Source organism: Elgaria multicarinata, chromosome 4, assembly GCF_023053635.1.
Source record: "Elgaria multicarinata webbii isolate HBS135686 ecotype San Diego chromosome 4, rElgMul1.1.pri, whole genome shotgun sequence".
NCBI classification, from domain to species: Eukaryota; Metazoa; Chordata; class Lepidosauria; order Squamata; family Anguidae; genus Elgaria; species Elgaria multicarinata.
The window spans coordinates 34,398,087-34,424,532 of NC_086174.1; the positions used below are offsets into that span (position 1 = coordinate 34,398,087).

General features: G+C 37.9%; 1 protein-coding gene across 17 annotated transcripts in view; it reads right to left on the reverse strand.

The window, feature by feature from the left end:
• Positions 1–26,446, reverse strand: part of ESRRG (estrogen related receptor gamma) — a 541,458-nt gene that overhangs the window by 199,597 nt on the left and 315,415 nt on the right. For 9 of the 17 annotated variants that reach the window (XM_063124053.1, XM_063124054.1, XM_063124050.1 and 6 more), the window contains one exon: positions 21,490–21,566. The exons of 5 other annotated variants lie outside the window; for them this stretch is intronic. In XM_063124053.1, the coding sequence (XP_062980123.1) occupies positions 21,490–21,563 (74 nt within the window). In that variant the 5' untranslated portion in view covers positions 21,564–21,566. Of the gene's footprint in view, positions 1–9,141; positions 9,196–11,026; positions 11,052–21,489; positions 21,567–26,446 lie in introns of those variants that run through there. 3 more of the 17 variants (XM_063124059.1, XM_063124065.1, XM_063124063.1) reach the window with 3 other exon arrangements.

The window sequence follows — 26,446 nt, forward strand, 5'->3', positions numbered from 1 at the left end:
CCAATCACCTCAAGTGCGGCTATCCATCTCGTTCTCATTTATTCATTCATTCTCTTTCCCTATCTTTTTGCAGTAGCTGCTCACTCTCAGCAGAGTGTTCTCTAGTTTTCCCTTGCTGAGGTGGGCCAGCGGCTATGTTCTGCTGTGATCAGGGGTGGAAAGTCAGGAGACTTGTTGATCAGCTATCAGATGCGTAGGAATTAGCTGTGATGGGGAGGAGCCCACACTACCTATAAATACTTTTCTGGGTCACTTCCATTTCTTCCCTGAGTAACTCAACTCTTGGTCCCTGTTCTGGCAACTCTGTGCAGTTACTCATCTGCTTGTTCCCATTTCTTCAAGCCTTCCAGTTTCTATTTATACTTTTTCTTTATAAGCCATCATCTTCCCCCTTCATACACCATCCAGTTAGAATTCTTATTTCGACCATTCGCTTCTCCCGGACTAGCCCTTTAAATCATTCTTCAGCTTGAATTTTGTATCTCAGCATGTTCCTACTATCCCCTCCCAGGACCAATAAACTATTAAAAAGACCAAAATTCTCTCCTCATGAATTAGAGCTAGTGGCCATCACTCCTGCCCTGAGAACCTTTAGTCTTGCAATGTGCTTTGAATGTGGGGCTGCTGCCAAATATTGTTCAGAAGCTGCAGATGGTGCAAAACACAATTTTCTGCATCTTGAAAGGTGAGGATCATCAAGATCCATGCTGTCGTGTAGAGCATTATAGGAACATCTACTACTGCTGGAACTATATGTATGTTGGAGGGAGGCTCCTCCCAATGGCTTTGCTTTCCCAGATTCAGCTAGCATTTTTCACCCTAGAAGGGGATGCCAGTCAGGGCGGAACTGTTCCACCCTGACTTGCCCCTCCTCTGTTCTTTTCCCCACTGTGTTAATGGCGGTCACCATTAACATAGTGGGGAAAATACACAATTTCCCCAAGGCTGGGGAAATTGCGTATTTCCCCCCTCTAGTCTAATGCCAGAGTGGATGGAGAAAATATGCAATTTCCTGAGCCTCGGAGAAATTTTGTTTCGCCCCCGCCCCCGCCCCCCCCCCCCGGTGTAGAAGGGGTCCTTAAAGGCTCTATTAACAGAGCCAGGAGGGACACGATTACCTCCCCCATGCCAATCATGATTTTAAAGGCCCTCTTAATCGTGCATTAAGAGGGCCTTTAAGGACACAATGGCAAAGAGGGGAGGCAAAGCATGCTTTCTGAAAGTGCATACTAACGGTATGCCAGGGGAATTGTGCACTTTGGGGATTCTAGTTTTAAAAGGAATTGGTGGATAGAAGTAGATTGCACAAGACAGTCCGCTCTAGTTTTGTACTACAGATATTTAGTTTCAAGATCTGAACCACCGACAATTAAGGATGCAATCCCATGTATGTTTAGATACACAAAAAAGTCCTACAACTCCTACAACCCCAACCAGTCGTATTTCTATGCAGTTCAATACGAATATCCTGATTGACTACACTAGGATTCACCATATGGTTTGGACCTCAGGAATACACTTTTTAATTATCTTAATACAGTTTTCAACTAGAACATTTTATGTTCAGGCTCCTTTCAATAAAGAACAATAAAAGTCTTTGTTTTTAACTGAAAGATTAGTTAAATGTTCTTGCACTAGTTGAAAAATGTATTATGTCCTCTTTGTCTACAGCTTACTTCCCCCCTGCCAAATAAAAAAACATGAAACAAAAACAGCCAGTGGCACAAACAGATTTAGCTAACACAGAGAGTAATGTGTGAGCAATGTGTAGCTGTGAATAGCCCAAAGGTTTGTGTGTGTGTGTGTGTGTGTGTGTGTGTGTGTGTATACACACACACAAAGTAACGGGTGAGAGAAAACTCCAAGGAAAAATGCAGTTTGGAAAACTATCAGCAATATGTATACTATAAATTTAAATCTTTTTAATCCAATATTTTAATCTTTGTAAACTGCCCAGAGAGCTTCGGTTATGAGGCAGTATACAAATGTAATAAATAAATAAAATAAAATTGAGAACAAAGCCCTTTAGAGAGAAAAAAATTCAAATACACAGCACAAAATAGTAAACATAGGGCAGTATCCAGTTCAACATTACTGTTAATCTAAATTATGTTGTGCTAGTGTAAGCTACCTCTAGCACAACAGCAATTGCATTTAGTGAAACGGGTTTCCTGGATACTGCCTGGATATTCAACTACAGAGAAAGTGACAAAGTTCCTTTTATTGCCTGATTATCTGACTTCCAAATTGCTAAAGTTATCCTCACTGAAAGTGCTCAGTGGAAAGAATGAGAATACAGAGTTTGATTGCATTAGGATGTTTAACAACCTAGCTCAAGACAATTGGCCTAGTCCAGTTGTCCACTGCTTGAGTGCCTAGGGCTGAATTTAAGAGTCTGAAGCAAAGCACAACTGGGCAAATGCAATGTTGGACACTGCTGTGCCAAAAATTGTTTCTGGCACCATGTTAGAGAATTTGCCCTGAATCATGCCACAGAAGGGAGGTAAGAACGGGTTTCATCAAACTATCTTATGCTAACTCCTACAAGTTTTTTCCTGGCCTTTTGAAGGGGTACACATATACTAGAAGCCATGTGTATCACCTGTCAGGAATCTGCATGAGCAATAAAAGAGCCCAATTCTCAATACATTTAGATGCTGTACAACCCTAAAAACGACAGACTATGCTGCTGCACAAACATACAACTACTTGGGGTGGCAGGACTAAGTTCAGGATGGCAAAGCGCTTCTTCAAACAATGCATAATTACCTTATGGAGTTATGGCAACTAGTTTTAGAAAACTTCATGAAGATAGCTATAGACAGGTTTCAGCTACAATAGCTAAATACATGTATCCTTCTAACTACCAGATGCTGGAAACATACGGGGAGAACTGCTGACCATATGAACCTGTCTTGTACTGAGTCAGACTATTGGTCCATCTAATCTAGCACTGTCTTCTCTTTAGGTACTGGAAAGGTTGTCACACAGAGGAGGGCCAGGATCTCTCTTCAATCATCCCAGAGTACAGGACACGGAATAATGGGCTCAAGTTACAAGAAGCCAGGTTCCGGCTGGACATCAGGAAAAACTTCCTAACTTTTAGAGCAGCACGACATGGAACCAATTACCTAAGGAGGTAGTGGGCTCTCCCACAGTAGAGGCCTTCAAGAGGCAGCTGGAAAGCTACATATCAAGCATGCTTTAATGTGGATCCCTGCATTGGGCAGGGGGTTGGACTCGATGGCCTTATAGGCCCCTTCCAGCTCAATTATTCTATGATTCTATACTCTAATTAGCAGTGGCCATCTTTCCCATCACCTGCTATCTGACCCTGCCAAGGATTTAACCTAGGACCTTCCGTGCTCTACACAATGAGTTATGGACTCTCCCCAAATTAGTCTTGCTATTTACTGTTTTACTCTGTACAGCACCATGTACATTGATGGTGCTATATAAATAAACAAATAATAATAATAATAATAACATGTGGTTCACCAGTGTTAGATACCAAATGCTGACATTGGTCTGATCTAGAAAAGAACAATTCTTATTATCTCACATAGCTTACTACTGCACTAGCACTATTCCACAAACCACAAGTAAAACATCAACAATGCAGGGGTATTACAATGGTGGTATACAAAGATAAAGCAGTGCAAATATTCAGGACAGGGGACCAGTGCCTATGTAAGGCAACCAGCAGACACTGATAAAGAAAACAAAATCCAGTACCTTATCACACTTATGAAAGCCACAGCTAGCTATAGCTGCATGTTCACAAATATGCTGTCAACAAATAAACTAATAAATAAATACATTTGGTGGCTATTCCTCTGCCTTCTAACTCTGCAGATATTTCTGTGTAATCCTAGACTAGTTAACAAAATGATGTAATAAAGTAGTTGTGTTTGAGCTTAAGGTTATACTATATACAAAATAATGTATATCACAAGGATCTTATCAAACTATAAAGAGAATATATACAAATCTGAAACCTTTTATCCTTTCTAAGATATTAGCGAACATGGTGACAGAGCCTAGGAAAAACATAAAAACCTTTGGCTTTTCACAGTTGCACATCATTCACATATTACTATGTGTAATTCAAAGCCATTTATGCCATTGGCCTTACGTGCTAGAGCTCTGCCTTTGGATTCACGGAGCAAAGGTCAGGATGGAATTGGCATAAATGGCTTTCACTTCTTCAGTGTCTATATGAATAAAGCAAGTGAATTCACACAATAAGCATCTTTATAGAGTCTCAAGATGTCTCTTTATTCCTAAACAAACAAACAAGCAAATACATTTCTTTTCTTTTCTTTTTTAAAAAATAATAATACAAGGAACAAAGTTTGCATTCCCTCTGAATCTTTTACCTATAAGATTCTTATTACAGCTAAATACTTACCATTTTAACTTACCTATCTAAATGATATCTTTAATATATGCAGTATGCATCTCTCAGGAATGGTGTTTGATTATGTTCACTATTTGCTTCAAAAAGGGTACAAGATTAGGCCAGCAACTGTATTTATTCTCCATGTTCACTACAAAAATCAACTGATATCTGATGTGGCTATTTTAATGCTAGAAACACTGTACTATTTCTCGGCATATCCAAAATAACTGCTGCAGCCAAATGTGTTCTATCAGGAGGTCTTTGCATACAGAAAAGAATCAGAACTAGATAGTGCATCTGATGCATTAACTAGGTTGGCATACACTTGCTGGGTCCAGTAAACTGCATGTAAATCTCATTGATTTTAGCTAAATGTGTCGAGAAGTTTAAAGGGGAAATAAAAAAAATGTCCCATAAGTATCATAAATTGGGGCTTGAGTATAATATTATATTTGGCTACTTGGAAAACATACTTTTTAAAAGTGGGGCAAGCATATAAAATCTACCATTCTAGACCAGTCTAATATAAAAAAGTAAAGGGCACAATCTACCAGAAAATGTACCTATATAAGCACCATTAAAATAAATTGGAAGTGTTTTGGTGAGTTCCATTCATTTCAATGTTTCCTGTTCTGGAGAACTTCCCAGTAGATTGTGTCCTAAGTGCACACAATAATTACAGACTGAAAGTGAATACCATCAAGTTCAGAAATAGACCATGAGTATGGTCTCTCTCTTATTCCATTGCCTAGCTGTATCAAACATGTCGTCAACCTTAAACTGGGATATCTTCTAAAACATCTGTCACAGGAAAACAAATAAATGATAGCCAGATGATGATATGTGATTGGTTGGCTCTGCATTACGGAGGGATTGCTAGTCTAAAGGTTTTTATTAAATATGAAAGCTTTAGATTTATGTTATAGGTGATAAGGCCAAGAATGCTGTAAAAGTGAAAAAATATGGCAACAGTATGCAGTACATCACTGGCAAGATAATTATTTATATAAAAAGTTGGCATTCTTAGACTTCCAATACATAGCAGATGAAATTCATATATTCAAAGGAGACATAATAATAACCTGTCGGCTGGTAGTGATGGATATGTTTTTAATCCAAATGGCCACAATCTTCAGTCTACCTGTCACAAAGGGACAGGAAAAATTGGAATTTTCCTTTCATAATTCTTAAAGTTGAAAGAGAAAAACCTAGAAGCATGATAAGTGGCTCATTCCAGTGGACAGATGGACAGGTAATACTATAAAATGAGCGGCACAGTGCCTTTGCTAATGCCAGTTCCCCTCGTTACACTCTCAAACCCTATGACAGCCATAGCATCCCTTGCAAAGAACAACCCTATTTTATTAAAGCAAACCACCCACATTTTAAATTGACACTTTAAAACAAAATGTAATTAAAATAAATGAATACTGAAATGAAAATCAACCTGCAAACAGAAGCAGGTGTCTCTTGGCTTTGATGATCTCCTTTGAAGCTTCCATTTCTAACTTCTATGTTACCAGAATGACCTGTAGTTATTTAATTTATAGAATTCATCCACTCAGTCTATTCTGAAATTTAATAAATGTATCATTCATATCCAATCTGGGTAAAGATAAGAACTAGTCTAAGAAATACATGCATACACACACACACTTGTCTGATCACCCTCCAGGAGAGCTGATCCATAGTCCTAATGGTTTCCCCCTTTACATGGGGAAAATATTGGCTGCTTCTACATGAACATACCTTGGTTTCATTAGATGAGATGTGAACAAGCCCTTTGCTGGTGCAGGCAAACCATTCGCTCCTGCCTTCTTATGAGCCACAATTAAATCAGGAAGTCTCTAATTAACCATAGTTTCCCATTTCATCCAAACTAGGAAATTATGGTTAGTGACTTCATGGTTTAAATAATGGCTCGTGTGAAGGAGCTATGTGTGTGGGGAGAAGGCATGTTCCTATCTCAACTTATGATTGTCCAAACTAGGTCGTCATGTATGAAGAGAGAGAGAAATACAGGGTTTTCTCTCTTTAAAATTCAGGATAATTTGGCTTTAAAAAACAACTTCATTCTCCATTTATATTTTTCCAGTATCATTTTCAGTAAACTCACAGTAACAACATGTTCCACTGACAAATTAATAATTTCCAAGGTATTTGATCATATAAATAAAATATCACCTTGAGAGGGAAAAATCAGCTTAATCAGTCAATTTATCCCTTCTTTAAGGACCCTGTCTGAAAGAGATTTAGGACGTAACCCCATGCATGTTCAGACAGAAATAAAGTCCTACAACCTCTGCATGTCCAAGCCAGTCATGCTTGCTGAGGCATGATGGAGTTGCAAGACTTTTTTTTCTGTCTAAACATGCAAAGAATTGCACCGTAAATGCCATTTTATTGAAGAGAGACCCCTGCAAACATCCTCCACAACCCATCAAGAAGATGGCATTTTTCAAGCCCAAAGCACATGGCGTTCTTAAGTCACTGCACCAGCTGCCTTTTCTGTTGGGAAAAGACTTCCCTGTGTCAGAAAAAAAACAGCCTGAGGAAGCTTCATTGAGTCTTATATCATCTCCTCATTAATAGGAACTACAGTTCTCCAACTTCTCAATTTTGCAAACTGAGATTCAAACTAATAGACTACTAAAGAGAGAGAAAAAAAACACCCGTCATTGTTTACAAACACATTTACAAATACAAATATTTTCTTGTGTTCTCTCATTCACCTAGGCAATAATGCACTCTAACTGTCCTCACAGCTGGACAAAACAGTTTCATTTCCTGAACATTCTCCCATACTCCTCACTAATTTTGGAAAATGATTTTTGCAATTACAAGAAGTAAGGGACTGGCAACATTAGACATGCAATATGCAGAAGGGAGGAAAGTGGGTCCTATTCAAGCCTTCCCAAACTAATTTTTAATATGACTCATTTCTCTTACTGGAGCTCAGCAGCAAATGTGCCATTTGAGGTAATACAATCATTTGATCTCTATGAGAAATTAACTTCTCTCCTCCATATTCCTTCTCTCTCCTTCTGAACTTTCATTCAAAGATGGCTCCTTACTAAGCAGGAAAAGCAAGAACAGAAAGCCAAACTGTACCTTTGTTAAATCAAGCTGTTCTTAATTTGCCATGTTTAGCTATTATTCACACGAGTGTGGATGTAGACACACATACAAACACGTTTCTTGTTAGAATTGCCATAATCTCGAAATACTTGAACTCTGCACTTTAAAATATTGCACTTTGAAAAGAAACAGCAACATAGAAAAGTTTCTTTCTACAAGGGGTGTCTAATGGTACTAGTTACATAAATCTTGCATCTTAGGATACCCTTCTAGAAAAAAAAAAAATAAACGTAACAATCTTCTTACCAAAATATCTTGAGGCAACCTGCAAAACAAAATCTATACCAGACATCTGGACAACCTTCTTTGCTATTCCAACCAATGCTATCCTCCCTTGTCTCTCCAAATACTAGCAAACTGGGATGGGCGGGGAGGGGATGCATGCCATTAATGACCTACTGTGGAACAGAGATAATGGAGCACTCTATGTAATGTTATTAAGTAGTGGCATAGATGCTATTTACCCATATAATTAATAAATAATGCCATAAACAGCTATATTAATGCTATCAGACATTAAAATTAAAGGCTAGCTTTTAATTCAATTGTAACTGGCTGCATTAGCTTATAAATGGTTGTTACATGAAGCCTAAGTAAAAACACAATTCACAGTTCTAATATATTTTAGAATAATCTTATTGGCTAGGGTGCTATGCAGATCTTTGGATTCCAACCAGCCAGCATGGCCAGTATCAGGAATTAATGTGAGCTGTAGTCCAAAGTAGAAGGAGGACACCAGGCGGACTACTCCTGGGCTAGAACATGTAGGTTTTAAACGAAATGCTATAGTGCCCCGTGATTAATTTCTGAACTAATTTTTTCAGTCCTGACTCAGAAGGCACTTATACCCCAATACCTCCTTAACTCCCCACTTTCATCTGCAACTGTAATAAAGTCTATGTAAGTGCATTTGCATGGGTTTTACCTCTTTATTACTCTTGCATCTCCCGTCCATATCTCTTTCTGTCATCTTGTCAATGTCAAACTTAGGGAGCAATCCTATGCATGTTTTAGACAGAAAGGTCCTACAACTCCCTGCTGGAAAGTGTACAGGATTGCACACTTAGGGTGAAAGTATCTTGGGACAGCGATCTCTTCATTTCTTATACTATAACACAGCAACTACACTGATGGTGCTGTATACATCGCATTAGTTGGAAATAAGGGATGCTTGGAGAGTATCCAACGGTGTTATTCCTCAAATAGAAGTAGTGCTAGCCACATCTTTCCATTTCACAAGCACGTTTGCACAAGTACGTGCACTACCCTATTTGTTCAAATGTAATTTTAACTGGATTCTCCTCTTGCACATTGCTAACAGCCTAGTTTCCACTAACACAGCATCATTTGCACTAGTGGAATGACACAGTTGAATTCTGCCCCTTGTTATAAGAAGGCTTCTGTATGGAAGTGACTTGCCATTGCCTTTGCATAAATGGCTGCTTTACACAGCAAACCACTTTGTGTTCTGGTTCAGCAGATGGATTGGCCAGCCCCACCTTGTGCTTTGTCACCACGACACCATCAGCTGTTCTCAAAAATGTATGGCAGCAGTATGAAAGCAAACTACATACTGGGGACAAACGTGCACAGTGACCGACCTGGTACGTACAAAACACTTCTTAGTGTAGAGCTGTCATCACATAGAAACATTCTCAAACAATGAGATGCAGGTCTTAGTCTAATTATTCAAACTTATTTCAAGGGCTTCCAGTCTCAGAACTCTTTTTCACACAATACAGTAAATTAAATCACTTTGTAGTCTTGGCCCCTTGATTCTAAAAGCATTTACTTTAAGTGTCTTGAGAACAGTGTGTGGGTTTGCTCCATTATGTCTCCATCCTGACGGTGTCAAGCACTGCTGGAGAGCTACAGAATAAACACCAATGCCAACCCCAGGGTGATGACTCTACTAGATGCAGCAGTTGCGAAGCTACATAATTGTCTGTTTTGAAAAGCAAAATAGTGTACTTAGAGTGTAAAAAGTTTTACATCAGTTCCATTTGATGTAGTAAAGGAAGAAACGGAATATCTGGCTTTAGTAGTATAAAGCCTATGTCAGGTACCCCTATATTTTACTAATAAAAGTGTTTTAGATTTGCCCATCAGAGAATGAAAGGAATACAAAATCTTAATTTGAAATAATACAAGCAGATTATTGGTTTGTTCCAAATGCCGATAGAATGATCCATTACCATAGATATTCTATTGAAAGTACATAATACAGTCCTAATAGTCGCTGCAGCCCTATTGGCTTAAAAAAAACATTAAAAGGGTTTTGCATGAGAATTGAACTTAATAGATTTGACAAGGACTAACCTTAAAAATCCAATCCACTCAAATCCCTTTGAAGACTGCAGCTGAATTTCATGCAAATCTTAGAGAAGTAGCTAGGCAGTTGGGATATCAAGATGCTGAGTCCCTTTCTTCCATAGATCTAAAACTAGGCAAAACAATGACACCTAACCCTGTACCTTTTTTCAAAGATGCATCTTATGAGCGTTCTGCTTTTATGCTAGGCTCAGAAAAGTCAAATAAAATTAGACTAAGATGGAGACTGCTGAGGAATTGAAAATACTCCCCTCTCTGGGAAATGTGACACCTGGGCTCTGTTCATTTTCTATCATAAAAATTGCATTAAAAGTTTCATCTCTATTAAAAAACGGAATAGTCCTCACAGATAAAGATAACATGCCAAATATACACAATCAATATTTTAAAAAACTTGAGTAATAATATCGACCTTACCTCACCTCATGTTCCTTGCTAAGTTTTAAAAGCAGACTAAAACTTCCTGAATTCGCCCATTTTATGATTAGCAGCTTATTAAATAATTGTACTTACAATTTTGTTTTGTCTGCTTAAGAAGATTGTTCAAGATGTCTCTATTAAACATGCACATATAAGATATATCTGGATATAGATATGTTTGTGAGTTAGAAATCAGTTTTAAGGGGTTGGGGAAATAAAATCCTTTTTTGGGTGCATTAGACACTCTTTTCCAACTGAATTCTCAATAAATGTAGCCATGACTGTCTAAAAACGTCACATGCTGTATGACGCTACAGTACTTATAAACTCTTGGTTAACAAAAAGCACCCAAAGCTCTTAAAAAAGGGAAATGTTTTATTTCTGCTAAATTAATGCTAAAGGCATTAGATTTCATCAGCTTCACTTCGGGTAAAAAATCCCAAAAGATTCTCCTCGTGAAAACAGGCTGTATTTTATGGACAAACCAGGCTATCTAAATCTAGATAAAACTCATTGGCTTGTAATCTTCACAATCATCTATACGTCTAAATCTATATGCAAATCAAATGCTCTCATGCATTAACACATTCCAAAGCACCCAGGAGTTACAGAGGCTCACTGCCTCTCCAAAGCACACACACACACACACACACACACACACACACACACACACACACACACACACCGGTCAACCCCCACCTTCTATTTCCCTTTCTTTATTTACACTAGAGGTACCTAAATAATTCACACTGCCTCCTTTTCAGGCTGAACATTCTTCTGTTGAAGCTTGCAATGAGCAATTGCAGTAACCAGATGGACACATGAATGCAGCAGGTGGGACAGATGGCAGACCGCCCTGTCTGACGCTGGCTGCCTTGGCTTGCACTGCTTTTTCCTTCCAGGTACATTATCATCAGTGTAGCAGAAAGTGGTATGCAAGAAAGAGGAAGGGGAGGAGAGAGAATCTATGTACAAAACTACGGGAGTTAGTTAAATAAATGACCAGCTGCTCACTTGCATATTCCAACCAAATGGAATTCTTTTCTTTTCTTTTTTAATCTCACAGGAATTACTTATTTTATCAAAGAAGCCCCCACTGCACGCACACCCCATTTTCTTTTACTATCATACTGTTTAGAAATATAGGTGTGATTTAAGGAGGAGATAAATAAGACCTCCACACACAAGGAAAATGTACTGAAGCATCTCATGCTTTTGAAACTAAGGACAAAACCCAATTCACACTGTGGTTTCCAACTCCGAAATACATTTCTCCATTTGCAAACAGTTATGCATTCTGTGGTGTCAACTGATCGCTGAAAGGACTGTTCTGGGTTTCTGCCTGAAGCCATATTGCTTGTTACATGCAAACCCAAATCCCCACTGATTTCAGTAACAGTTTTAGGTATAGTGGATTTCATCTAACTTCTAGCTTCAAGGTATGTACAAAGGACATTTTACTATAGTGCAAATTTAGAGTCCGAAAATGCAGGGGAACCAATAGATAAAGCAACGCATACAAATTCTTTTTCTTGATATAATGGAGAATTAATATGGCTACATTTCCAAGCACTGTAGACTGAACATTCAAACTATTTTCCCCATCCATTCTTGTCCCTTACACATTCCTTACACTTCACCAATAGCGCTATCAATTTGTTTCTTCCTCAGAAGTCTGTGCACTGGAAAAGGGTACGGCTCAGTGGTAGAGCACATGCTTTGCACGCAGAAGGTCCAAGTTCAATCCCCGTTGCCTGAAACTCTGGAAAGTGCTGCCAGTCAGTGTCAACAACAGTGGGCTAGATGGACCAACGATCTGACTCAGTACAAGGCATTGTTCTACATTCCTATATTCCCGTCTCCAAATGTACCCTTCTTCCACAAATCCAAATGTCAGCTACCTCCTTTCATTTTCTTAATGCCTGCTTTACTGAAGTTGCCAACAAGATCTAACAGTGCAATTCTATACATGTCTACTCAGAAGTAAGCCCCATTGCAGCCTTAGGATTTAGTAATTCTGATACCGCAACGTCTTTGCTCACGACATAATACTGTTTTGTTTATCCATCACATCAGTCTACTATTTGCCCGTGCTAATCAGTATAGCAAAATACTGCAAGAAGCATCCCTGGGCTGTGCAACTAAAGATATGAAAGCAGCATTGTCAGATTACAGTAGGAACAGAATAAATCCAAAAAAGGGTCAGAGTTTTAGTGTATTAATAATAAACTAAACTAGCAACAGCACCTGGAGAAAATGTGAGCTCGAATTCATAGATGTCTTTGCACTTAAAAAAAAAATGACACTGGATAGGGGAGAAAGAAACTACTGAAATCCTATTTAAAATTCTTGGTGTATTTCTGACCTGGCACAAACAAGGTTCTATTTAAGATCTCGCGAGACAGTCTGCTCTCATAGGATTTCCAGACCGATTTTGAGGCCAGAGAGGTTAAGCAGTTTGGATAAGCTCCAGATAAGCATGCAAACTTTTATACGCTTATGAGCAGTGGTCAAGGCTCTGAACCGTTAAAGGTTTGTCCACTTAATGCCAAAGTAGGAAGAGATGGAAATGTTCCGGAATGCTTCTAAGAGAGGATACAGGGTCAAGTTCTGCCTATCCTGTTTTTGCAGACTATTAGGGTGCAAGGAAAGATGCAGCCAGTTCTATGCGGTTTGAAAAAAAATTGAACACCAGCCACCAGGGGTTACTACTCAGCCTGGACTTCGGTATTGGGAAGGAGCTTAATCCTTCCCTATAACTTGCCCCATCCCCACCCAAATGTGACGTGTCCCACAGGGGAAAACAAACTGATACTACGTATATAGATCAAAACAAATCCAAGGCTGCTTCCATATGCCCACTGGGAAGTTTCAGGTTCCCCCTCCCCAGGGTAGCTTCTTTTCTTTCTTCTCAAAGAGATTTATGGAAATCAAGGCATTTTCCAGTTCAACATACATCACATAGCACAAAGGACTGATGCCACAAACAAAAACAAGCAAAGCCCTACACACAGCTGGAACAACTTGGAGTAAGGGGACTTTGAACCTCAGCCATCAGAAATAACAAACAGGCAGTTTACACGTAGTTACTACGCCATGGTGGCTTGTTAACCAGCCCCATGCATGCCAGTTGTGTGCTGGCTGATTTCCCTAATTACCCTTGCTGGGCGTGGGTTGTTCTGATCGCTAAACCTGGCGGAGGTGGTCAATAAACCACCCAGCAACTCTAAAACAAACCATGGGTTCTGGGTGGTTTGTTATTGGGTCCAGCCACCCACCCTTGCAGAGTTTGGATGCCATGACAACCTGCGTCCAGCAAGGGTAATTAAAGAAATGAGCTGGCATGCAACTGGCATGCACAGAGGTGGTTAACAAGCCACCGTGGCTTATTAACCAGCCTTGTGTTCTGTGATCCCTGTCAATATTACTGCCATCATCTTTAGTTTCATAAATCTTTCATATGTATTACTTTATATGGCTGTTTTTTTTTAAAAAAAGTATATTTTAAGATATGCATTTATATCATAATATTATCTTAATATTTTTATTTTTTAATAGGAAAGTAAACATAAAATTATACTTCATGGTTTCCTCTTGTCCTTTTTTTCTTCTCACGATTTGTGTTTTTTTCATTTTTTGTTAAATTTACAAAAAAAAGGGAAAAGAAGTTAATTAAAAAAATATTTACTTATGGGATTTTACATCTTGCCCTTCAATAAAATTCCCAGTGCAGCTTATAAAATTTAAAATGTGCATCTTTCACTTTCATAATTTTGAAGCAAATTGAGCACAATCATGTTTCCATTCATTGTATTGGTCACTGTGCTTCTGGGGTGCTGTTTTTCTTTGTTGTAGGAGAACAATATCCCTGAACCTTTGGCTTAATTACACCATGAAATGTACACATTTTCTTTACCAAAACTATAAATGTATTTAACAAGCATGGCTGCTTTAATATAGTATGGTATGTCTTTAAAACATGCGCTTGATTTTAAAGAGACTGCCCCATGATCCTGTTGCATGTGTGCTGCGCAATCCTGTATATGTTTTCTTGAAAGTAAAACCTACCGAGTTCAGTGGAACAAACCCTAGCAAGTGTGTTTAGAACAATCATGAATAATTATAGCTGCAAAGAACTGTGTTTAATCATATAGTTTGTTTAGAAGTATGCACATCCATGCTGGCGCATGCACACACACCGAGAAAATAGGACAACATAGTATTTGAAAAATAACTCTTATGCCCGCAATACCATTTTCAAAAAAGCAGAAGATATTTCTGCTGGGTGAGAAAAGAGCTGTACTTTTAAATTAGCTATATTGAATCTAGATACCATAATTCACCAAAGTGCACAGCTGCCACAATTGAGGTCAGAATTTCAAAGGCGCTGAAACACAGCATCCCCTATTTTTCTCAATGGGAGCTGCAGGGTGCACAGCAATTTTGAAAACCTAGCTGGTTTTGTTACTAAGCACCTACACAAGATAGCTGGGCATTGTCCAAAATCTCTCCATATATTAAGGTGTTCAAATGAATGTTGCCGGGGGTGGGGGGGTAGTGGCTTCTGAGGTTGACTAGAAATCTGAGCCAGCTAAGACATCCATGCGCTAAGAGAAAATAACACAGAATATTTATTTATTTTTAAATACTCTCTCACCTTAAATATATATTTTCCTAAGAGTCTATAATTGCTCAGGTCAAATAAAATGCCAATTTAATGAAGCCAACTCAGAAATTGTCATGTTGAAATTCTAGATAAACAGCAAGGGTAAAAATGTGGGCTCTTTTATTCATCTCTAATGCAGCTAAATGGGGGTAAATAAGGGGAATGGGTAAGTTAGTAACCCCAGAAGAAATATACATGTGTTAATAATCACTTTTATTCATTTCCCATAGTAACTGTCTATTTTTCCTTACAAACAATATGTCTGTATTTATGCATGAAATATACCAAAATAAACCCCCCAACATCACAGATTCTTTAACATGCCCTTATAAAGTTACCAGTATTAAAGCTATCAAACCCATCCTTAATATCTTGCATTTCTATCTTCATCCATTTCCTAGTTTACCCGTGTTCATTATGAAGACCTCAGCTTTGGCACTTTCCAGCCTAGATTTAATTTTGTATTAGTGCTGTAATTGACGTGAGCCAAGTTTCTACACCCTATTAAAGGTCAGGCATTTAATCTCAGGACCCTACCTCAACTTTCTCCATTAACACCACGGCTCATGCAAGCTTGCCCCTAAAAATAATACCACGTTCCCATACCCTTAACTTCTGCAAGACCAGAGTTACACCATTGTTCTTTCAAATGAAAGAATATACTAACATATAAATTTAAAAAAGCCAGAAACATACCCTGGGGTGTACAACATACAGAATTCAAACAGATCTATGCCCTGAATGGGCTCACAATATCAGCCACCCAAGGAAAAAGATATACAAAGGCAGAGGAACAGGCTATGAGAAAGGTTACTCAGCTCTCTCCAGCAGTTGAGCAGCACCATTTACATAGCCTACTGGACAATGTTTAGTAAACAGGGTGTGTACGGTGAGTGAGTGTTTCTATTAGACCATCCTTCTAAAAGCAAGGGAAGGCTTCTGTTTTTAGTGCACACTTTGGTTCAGTGTTAATCCTGTTTTATGTTGTTCACACCTGCTACTGACTAGCAGCCTGCTGATGGTTTATGGTTTGTGCTGCTCTAAGTGAATCTCTACTTACCCCGCCTAAAACATCAACAAAAGCCATTCGACTGAACCCCAAACAAAAGCTGATCCCAGTCTTAAAAAATAAAAATAAAAAAATCTAAAGCAGAAGGCCTCACACTCAGGTACTTCGACGGAACGTACAGAGGCTTTCCAAAAAAATGATATTTACCTCAAGGCTAAAATACTATTTGCTATTCTCACAGTCGGTTTTAAAAATACATTCAGTACAAATCAAGTTCTGCAACAGGAAAATTTACTCCTGTGAAACTATCCACTTTCATACTGACCCGCAACAGGAAATATATACATATCAGGCATATACTCAATAATTTGCCGCTCATTTCTGAGGAATTTTTGTAATAGGACTTGCATACGATTGAACTGAATGAGTTCCGATTTTGCTTGCGGTGATTTGAATAAAGAATGAAGAATGGCATTGAAAGTATAAGCCCCATATAAATATGCAACATTATAAATATGCAAGCCCCACATAAAAATCAGAATAATTTTCAGTTCCAATTAGAACACTGACATTTAAAGATGTTCTCTGCACCTAGTCCTGCAAAAGTTTCTAAACATACTTCGGAACTAATAAGCTTCTTGCCTCTCTTCTACAGAATGACCCATTGGAAACAAATCTACAGGCCAAAGATTTATACAGGTTTCCTATGTATGCTTATTCAGAAATAATTAGTGCTGCTTTCGATTGGTCTTATTATCTCATAAGTGTGCATATGATATCAGCCTATTATTAAATTCATTACTGCAAAACCTAACTTTCAGTCACATTAAGTTTCTCTCAATAATATTAAGGTCCATAGCCCTACAAGGGCAGCTTTGGAAAACAAAGCACTTCTGCTGTAAATAATCATGTTTATGTCCCGGTTAGAACTCAACTTTGCATCTCTATTCTTTTTTCTGGGCTTTTCCCTACTCCTAATTTTTTATTATTTTATTTATTGCATTTATATCCTGCCTTTTTTCCTTCGAGTAACCCTTCTCCTCTCCATTTTTATCTTTACAATGACAAGCCTGTGAGGTAGGTTGAGCTGAGAGACTGTGACGGGTCCAAAGTCGCCCAGTGAGGTCCCGCGGCCGAGGGGCCAGTTCCTTGTGCCCATTACATTGCAAAGCCTTGGCAGGCATCGTATCAGTTCCAACTTGCTTGTGCTCTCTGTGCTGCTGTAGCCTGGCCAAAAGCCCATATTATCTGGCCTTAGCAAATACCAAGCAAATATTCTGAGTCCTGTCATAATTCTTGCTATGCTGGTGAGTAGGCATTTAGGAAGGACTTACTGATTGTTGCATCCATGCTCTGTCACAAAGCATAGGAACTTCCAAAGAACCCTTATTCCATTTCGCTCAGTATTAACAACACTGGGATGAGCAGATTTCAGGCTTCCAGGATCGCTGTGTGTTTTTCTAGAACCCTGAGAGTCACCAATCAAAGCCCAGGTGCAAAACAGTTGTGCGGGCTGGAAGCCAGGAATTAAGGAAATGGGTGCATCCAAGTCATGTTCAGCTCAGGAATTTGTGATCAATACTTGAACCAAGGTCACAAGTCCTTTCACACAAAAATCCACTCCTGGTTTTCTCTCAAGGATTAATTTTCAGCAACCTAATTTAAGAGGTCAGGGGGATCTTCTTAGTTGTTCCTATAGTTATAAAATTGGGAATAACAAAACCCTTGACAATCTAGCACAAATTGCCCAGGGTCTAACAGAGTATATCCCAGTCTATCTTCTGCCCATTCCTGATCTACAATAACTGGTAGCAGCTCTCTAAGGCTTCAGACAAAAGCCTTTCCCAGCCCCACCTGGGGAAGCCCAGGGTGTTAGATATGGTCTACCCCTGAGCTACAGCAAGCATGTGGTCTACCCCTGAGCTACAGCCCTTCCCCATATTGTTTTTGGACCACTGTCGCAGGTCAGAGAACCAAGCATCTAATTTTAGATATGCTCTTTTAAAAACTGTTGCCTATTAAGCCTGTTTACGCAACAACAGGGCTGATTTCATCTCACTTACTTCCACATGGTCCAGTTTTCCTGAGATGGTTGAGCACCAACTTCACAACTGGTCGCCAGAGTTCGCATGGCATTGCAGATTGAAGCTAGTCCACAATAAGGGTGTAGATGACCCTGCGTCATCATCTCTGATGCAATCCTACCACTGTCATGTGCACAGGAGACAGAACAGTGTTTGCACAGCCTCTAACTAGTCACACTTACTGCAGCAGCAGGAGGAACAGAGAAGCCATAAGCCAATTCCTAACTTTTCATCCCATGGTCTTCGCTGTAGCCAACTGAAAGAAGCCAGACCTTTAAAATGATATTAATGAACATTCCACCAGCCTATAGACAGATGGGAGGGAAAAACCCAAAAGCTTCTCAGAATGTACAAATGAATCTGTCACACACCCAAAACATCTCTCCTGTATCTCTACTGTGATTGCTGCTTAAAATCTAGACTCGTGACTACAAACTGAATTTGCATGTGTTTGCAACTTTTAATTCTGTAAAAAAATTTAAGAGGGGAGCATTTTAAAAAGCTAAAAAAATAGCATTTCCAAACAACTGAATATAATACACCATACTGGGCATGATTGTATGGTTAAATGTTGATCCACATCATTGGCAATAGTAATTTACTGATCATATGGTATTTGTGGTTTAGTAGAATATTGTTGATTCCAAGGCTATGTTTCGTTGTTGAAGGAAAATAGTGGTGTACCAAGCTACCTTCAAGCACTGCATCCAAATATGTCTGCTTCAGGAGGAGTTAACACTACTTTATTTTGATTGCAGTGTTTTCCCCAGGCAGAGAATTTTATTTCAGTTTGAATCTTTAAACCATTACATTTTCAGTGATGCATTTTTATATTTACAGTTGACATCTTCACAGAAGAATGAAACCTCTGACCAACAGCTCTAAAGCATGAAGTTTGCCTCGAGTAAGTACTTACATTATTTTACACCCAAATGGAGCCAGTTGTTTTTAGCTAAAATTTGATAAACCTTAAACCGAAGACCTTCTCTTTAAACGAAGGTCTTGGATTGTGAAAATAAACTTGCCAATGAAATATATATTTGTCCAAAAAGCCTATTGAAACCTGAACAGTTGAGGCAGTTTATCAGCATGTCAACATTTTGCTCTTAAAGTCCCTGTCTCAGTTAAAGGTACAGAACAAGGGTGCCTTGATTAATCAAATACGAGCAACGAAAATTGGTAACAGTGATGTCACTGAGGGTAATCAATAAAAATCCCAAATAAATCTATTGTGGTTTGCTCTACAATTTATCAACCTGAATACAACAAAGTTATCTGCATGCTTGGAGAAAAATATTAGCCCAATATTAGAAGAGCCTGAAAATATCAGTCTAAAAGAGTCGCCAAACCAGATTTCATGCTAATTTTTTTTAATTTTGCAGAAAGTGTGTCAAGACTCATACAATCTGTCCACTTTTGATCTACTTAAGGGATGGTTTTGTTGTCTCCTTGATTTGTGCTTTATGTATACTTATACTTTTTTATTATTACATATGCAAATGTTTATTTCAGTAAGGTGTGTCTGCCTGTTTCCCTTATTTTTTGTACACTGAAATATGCAAACTAAGAGTTCAGTTTTTATTTTTGTTTATTAAAAAAAAAAAAGACAGCCATAAAATGGCGATAGCCAAATTTTAGCTGTAAATAATACTGATCACAATTGAATCTCAGGTCTCACATATTAAAAACAATGGTGGATATGTTCGATTCTGAAGTAAGCTCCTAGATTAGGACATGTATTTTAAGACTGAAAGAGGATAAAGATGCTGAAATTTCCTGAAGAATGCTTGAAACAGATATATTCCACTTATCAAAAGAGCTTTGTTGCCAAGGGCCCCTTTCTCAATATATTCACCTGCACTTTAGTCAAGGTAATAAGTCCTCCTCTTCATTACTGCATACTCACAAGCACCATACTATTCAATTTAAATGGAAAAAAGGCATGACATGTCTAAAACATTTACTTTTGCTAATGTAAAAGTGTTGGCATTTTGCTCTATTCCTGATAAGCTGGTGCCAGTGGAAGTGATTATTCTTTTCTTATTCAAAGCATATCAGCAGTCGAAAGCACTCTCAATCTTATCAGGTGTATGAACAGCACAGTTACTGAAAACAGTTTGTCCTGCTTCTCTCTCTTTCTGCCAGGCTATCAGATAAACCCAACTAACTAACTGTATTTACACACAATCAAACATAAGCTGTATCTTCGAAGAACTGTTGACTGATTTCAACATGCTACAGGTTTGCTGCTCGATATTAGTGTCAGAAAAATGCCAGCAGTGTGTATCCTCAAAAGACAACCAGGAAGGAAAAACTATATATACACACACGCCAAGCACGCCACTAACAGTAAACAGAAAAGTAGGCAGCAGGAGAGCAACAAATGGTCCAGAACTAACCTTAGGAATTAACATTTTTGATGCAACCCTCCCACCAAATAATGTTAGCATCTCAATACTGTTCCGATTTCATGCTACACGAGATTTGTATGGCATTCGATATATGTTTGCCTATGTCGCTTTTTATTGTGCTCTTCGCTTTCCTTCATATTTTTATTTATAGATTAATAAACACAGAAAGAAACCATCTGCACCAAGGAGAGCATATTCAATAGAGTTTTTAAAGAAATGTTACATTTGACAAGAAGTTACACAATCCTTGTTCCATAGATGTTAAGGCTTTGATGTGTCGATATGACCCCCCCACTTGTATCCATCAACTTCTGCTGAACACCTTTGGCTAAACAGAAAAGTGTAGGCATATTCCACCACCTGAGCCCCTCCTTGTGCTTCTGCCTCAACTCCAAGAAGAGAATGAACCATTCTCTAGATTTGTAGAACAATTAGATGAATTAAGCTAAGTGTACTGTGCAATTCAGCTGGCTGTTGCTTCTCCATCTGTGACACCTTGATCCTCTTGATTAATGGGACAGGTGTCACTCATACAAATGTAAACCAGTGGTAGTATATGCTCAGCTCCTGCTAATATGACCCCACCCCTGCTGTAGAAAACCATTCTCTAAGATGATGACGATACAATGCCCAGTAGTTTTCCTTCAGATACTTGAAGTCCCATCTTCTACATCTACTGCTTCTGGGAAAATACAGTTTGAAAGAAATGGTGTTTCATGCCATTTCAAAACATACAATCATCCCTCTAGGTAGATGGCTGCTATGAGAATATTTACCTGATGGAACAATTTAACTGAAAAAAAATTTAATATTTAATGGAAGAAATATTTCATTAACTAGCTAGGCTGGAAAACATATGTGAATTTTGGACACTGTTTATTATCAGTCATTACATTTATTTGCATGTTGGTATTTCAGAAATCAACTATCTTGTTTCCATTTTTAACGTCATCTTCTTATTATCTTTTCCTGTCTTTGCTTAACTTTTAAAAAAACAAAGTAAATTATTTATTTGTTGGTTCACTAACCTACATGGACCAGGCTTGCCAAAATGAATTCCTCTGGTGTATATTGCAGCCATAATAACCTTTTCATCTGACATCACCTGGGAATATTTAAGAAAAAAAAAGAACCTTTAACTTAAGAATCAAACTAAAACCTACAGCAAATCCCAAGAAATTACGAGATGTGGAAATGTATTGGAAATAAAATAAAAAAGGCAATTGTATATACAGATATAAAGGTCAGCCCTTGTTTTCTCATGCCTTATCCATAATGGAGCGTTATTTTAAACAGCAGTTTGAATGCACTGAACAACCTGGCTATGTTGCATACGATATTAATATTTTACTAGCTGTTGCATGTACAATATAAAAATGCATGGAAAAATATTTTAAACACTACAGATGTTAGATGAGAGTAGGCGTTTTCTCCAGTATTATTTCTGTCAACAAACTATGAGGAAAAGAAGGAACAGAATCCCAGGCGGTAAGAGCAGCAAGTATAAAACAAGCCATCTTGTTCTCATCCTCACACACTCTGTCCTTATCTACTTGTATCTTTATATGGGTAGGGTATTGCTCAGGGGCCAGTCAACATCACGGCATGTGGCTTCTCTCCATTATATTTGTTACTGACTATACATCTGTATTCTTTTAAGGAGACGAAGTATGAACTGGGGTTGTCTAGTTTCTGGCTGGCTTTCTACGTGGTTATTATTATTATTATTATTATTATTGGGCTGGAAATAAATTGGCAACATGTTCTCATCCTAACTAGCCACAGCCATCAATCTCTGATCACACCTATTAAAATCCCTTTGTAGCCCAAGCAACGTCTTGCGACAGCTTGACCAGTTGTTTGAGGAAAGGGCGTGTGATGGAGCAAAGCTAAATCGACACATCTGTGATACTTCTGATGCCCCTCAGCATGGCTAATATTAATTTGTTTTCTTTGGCTAGGTAAGTGCTGCCAAAACACATTACATATGGTATGTAGTTCCAATCAAAATGATGAAAAGGAGATGTGCACTTTTGTCTCACTCAAAACAACATGAAAAAGACACAGAGGAATAAGTGAGACAGCAGCTTGCAAACAAGTAATGCGGAGAAAGGTCTAGATAGATTTTGCTTTTCTATTTTCTTCAATGCTGGTTCACAAAGAATGTTCTATTCATTTCAGTAGCTTGTAACCAAAGATTCCACTACACAAGTGGAAGGAACTTTTACTTGTGTGGGACATTGCCAATTCCTCTGCCCCATTTGCACCCCCTCTGATCTGCAAAAACTGGCTTCAGAGGGTTGGTGGGTTTTCCTGAGGAGCTTCTGGAGAGAATGCAGGTTTGCAGGTGAGGAAGCAAATCAGCACGCACACCCCTGCACAAACAAAGTGCCTTCTGCTTATGCAGCAAGACCTTTGGATCCATGCTCACACGATTTAAGTCTATGAAAAATCTGAAGTTTTATTTTCATGTTTAGTCTCAGAACTATACAAATTCAGTACCTTAGATTAAAAACAAATCTCAGCTTTACAGTTACTCAGGGATATATCTTTTTTTCAGTTATAAAGGGGGGGGAATCCTCATATTATGTCAACATGTACAGAAATGAATTCCTATCATATTTCAAAATGTGTGAGTAAATGTACACACTGTATTGTTGTGGAGCTTGGGGGAAAGGGAACTTTTTTCTTTCTTTTTTAAAAGCAACTCCTGGCACTTCAGTACAATGAAGGACCACTCTTCCAATGCATGTATATGTGTATTGCTTTGGTTGGAGAGCGTGACTTGAGAATAAGTGCACATTTCTGAAGAATGGTTAAGTCCCCCCCACCCACCCACCTTTACAAGACATAATTTTCAACACTGTCTTTAGCATTAAAAAAAACCCAACATAGGGGAAATAAAGAGACCTTATGACCCAGAAATACAAATTAAAGAGAAAGTTTTATATATATAATACAGACACACATATTTTATAGTATACATATCACCTCACTTGAACTAAGAATTAACAGTGGGATAAAACAAGAGTCTTGCGGGGAAAACAAAAGCAAATTCTAGGCAAAACTTTTCATTCTTAAAAAAAAAAGAATTTAGAAGAATTTATAGATAAGCATATTTTGAGCACTAAACTGCTCTGAGTGAGAAGTATTCACAACTGGAAATAAAGGAATACATAATAATTGCATTAGGTTTTATTTGCTTCAGGAGCAAATAAGGATACCTAGCCATCTTAAACCTTATTATTCACTAATATATCCCACTGATGAAACTAAATTATATGCATTTTTTTAAAAGACAGCAGCCTTTTAGGATAATTTAGACTGGGGGCATGTGTCATTATGCAAGAACGATACAAGTTACTTGGAAGTGCAAACAATGACAAATTGATTATATAATCATAATCCAAACTGTACTTAAAAACTTGGAAAATTGGAGTGAAATCCTGTAAAGAATTTTCTTTAATGTTCTTCTAAGTGTATCCAAGTTCAATACAAAATGTTTAGAATAGGAAAGCAAAAGAAATTAAAAGGCGTATGTATCCTATATATTTAATGGTAGTTGTTTACATTAAAATGGATTTTCAATTTTCCCTTTAGAAACTAATACTTCCAATATAAAATTGGCTATATGTCAAAGGAGTTATGCCTTCAGAATGCAGACATAAAAATTCCAGCTGTTATAATTGATGAACGCAGAAGTTAAAAAACCTGAATTATAGCATCTTCTGTTGCAGAAAAATATGAATGTGAAAATGACAGCACCTGGATTACATATCCAAAGGAATGCAGCAGTGAATGCCAATCTAATATTTATTGAGTTAATTTTTTTAAGGCAACAAAAAAAAATTCAAAAATGTTTGTGTGTATATTACAAAAACAAATATAGTTAGAATACATGTAATATAAGGTGCATGCATATAAAGCATGCAGCCATATGTCCATATGACAATTAACGGCTATGATAAAAACATATAATCGTTTTATATCAAAGTAAATAAGCGTTGATATGTCTTAGCCAAAGAAAACTGGATGCTAAAAGCGAGAGAGAGAACCCTCCCCAAAAACGTGGAGATCATGTAAAATGGGGATGTCAGACTACAGGAGACTGCTGGTTGTCATCCCAGTACTATCAAACAGATACACATGAGTATGATTGGAGACAGAGAAGCTAAATATTTCACTGTCAGAGCATGTCGAGAAGCGCAATTCATTTCTCTCTCATGTGCTTTAGGACAATGACAATTTAATACAAGGCCAGTGGATGTAAAAGAGATAAAAACCAAACCAGCCCAGCATAATCACAGATTTCCTCTTGAGAGCTTGCTAGGGCTAGAAAGGCACTAGGCAAAGATCAACATTTTATTGTTTCTGTCCCCCAATGAGTGTGCCATGAAGCAGAATTTGAAACATATGTAATATAGCCAAGTTGCTTTAAAGTTCTAGACGGATGCCCTATCTGTTTTACTCCAAATTTCTTATATCCAGCATTTTTCACCAAATGATAACAGGCTAACAAGAATATTCATAAAAGGCCATTGCTTTGAAAAGGGTCAATAAGTATTGGTGTTGTTCATTCCTTTTTGTTTTTGCAGTGAGACCAAAGCCAAAAGGTCACTGTGCATCCGAAATGTTCAATACCAGGAAGTTTGCCAGGCTACTTAAGTTCACTGTTAATAATAATAATAATAATACCTAGCATCATATTATTACAATGTAATGTGTTATACACTATTAGGCTCTGTCTTAAAAGGGGAAGGGTATTCAAAAATTGTAGAAAAATAATCACAGATAAGTTAACCTTCTTTGTTTGATGCATAGTGCCATGTATTTTGAAATTAATTGTAAAAGTGGGGCTTTACTAATGAGGCAATACTTATCTTTCCTCAGCAGTCCAAGCGGAAGTATTTTCTCCTTTGGGCTTAATATGTTTTGCCTTTCTTTAAATGCCCAAAGTGATACCCAAAGTAACTTCAAATCAGATGAAAATAACAAAATCCATCTGCTGAAACATCATCTTTATCCAAAACACTAGCTCCAAGAGAAAAGGATTGGTTTATTTTGATTATATTATTTTTCTGATAATATGCATTTTCTAAGACCTCCCCTCCCTTCAGACGTACCAGTTTCCCTAAAAACAAAACAAAAAACACTAATCAAGAGTGTTATCTCTGTTACCATAATTTAATTTTTTTCCAGAGTGTCAGTCTATCATATGCCTTATTTATTTTTAAATGAAATACTTTTTTTGAAATATCTTAAGGTAAGGACAGCAGGGGGGAGGGAGAAAACAACTGGGGGGGGGGATGAAATGATCATCCATTCAAGAAAATTAATGGATATTCACAAGGGCTTTGCTAATAACACAGGTTAATTACTGCTGCAACACACCAGGCTCAGTAAATAAAAGAACAGAACCATAAACACATTAAAATGAGCAACCATCACTAAAAGGGGGGGGGGGCGGGGGTCAGGCCCAGCGAATAAAAAGCTGTCAGACAGCAATTTCAGCACTAGCTCTTTGCACTTTCTGTCAGCTGTAAAAACTGAACAACAGAAATCCAAACTTGGAAAATATATAGGAAGCAGGGGCAGGGTGGGAGTTATGCCTATTGAGGAGATATTTAGGAGCTCCTTATGAAAAACAATTTATTAATACTTCTTTAGTCAGCAGGTATGGTTATACTACTATATGTAAGTTAGGGAGAAAGCAACCTTCAGTTTTTTTATGCATACTGACTGCATGTTAGATAAATAAATACACACAAACACACTTAAACTACTGATATTTATAGGACAGCTATCACTTCCACTATATAGGGTGCCCTCACTCTAAAGAAACCTTACAATCAAATCAGAAGTCTTAACTTCCTTCCCAATTAGCTACCCTTCTCCCATAGCAAATATTGCACATATTTCCAGGTCAATTTTTTCTGGAAATAAGAGTTTACAATAAAAGAGGGAGGAATAAAAATGAATAAACAA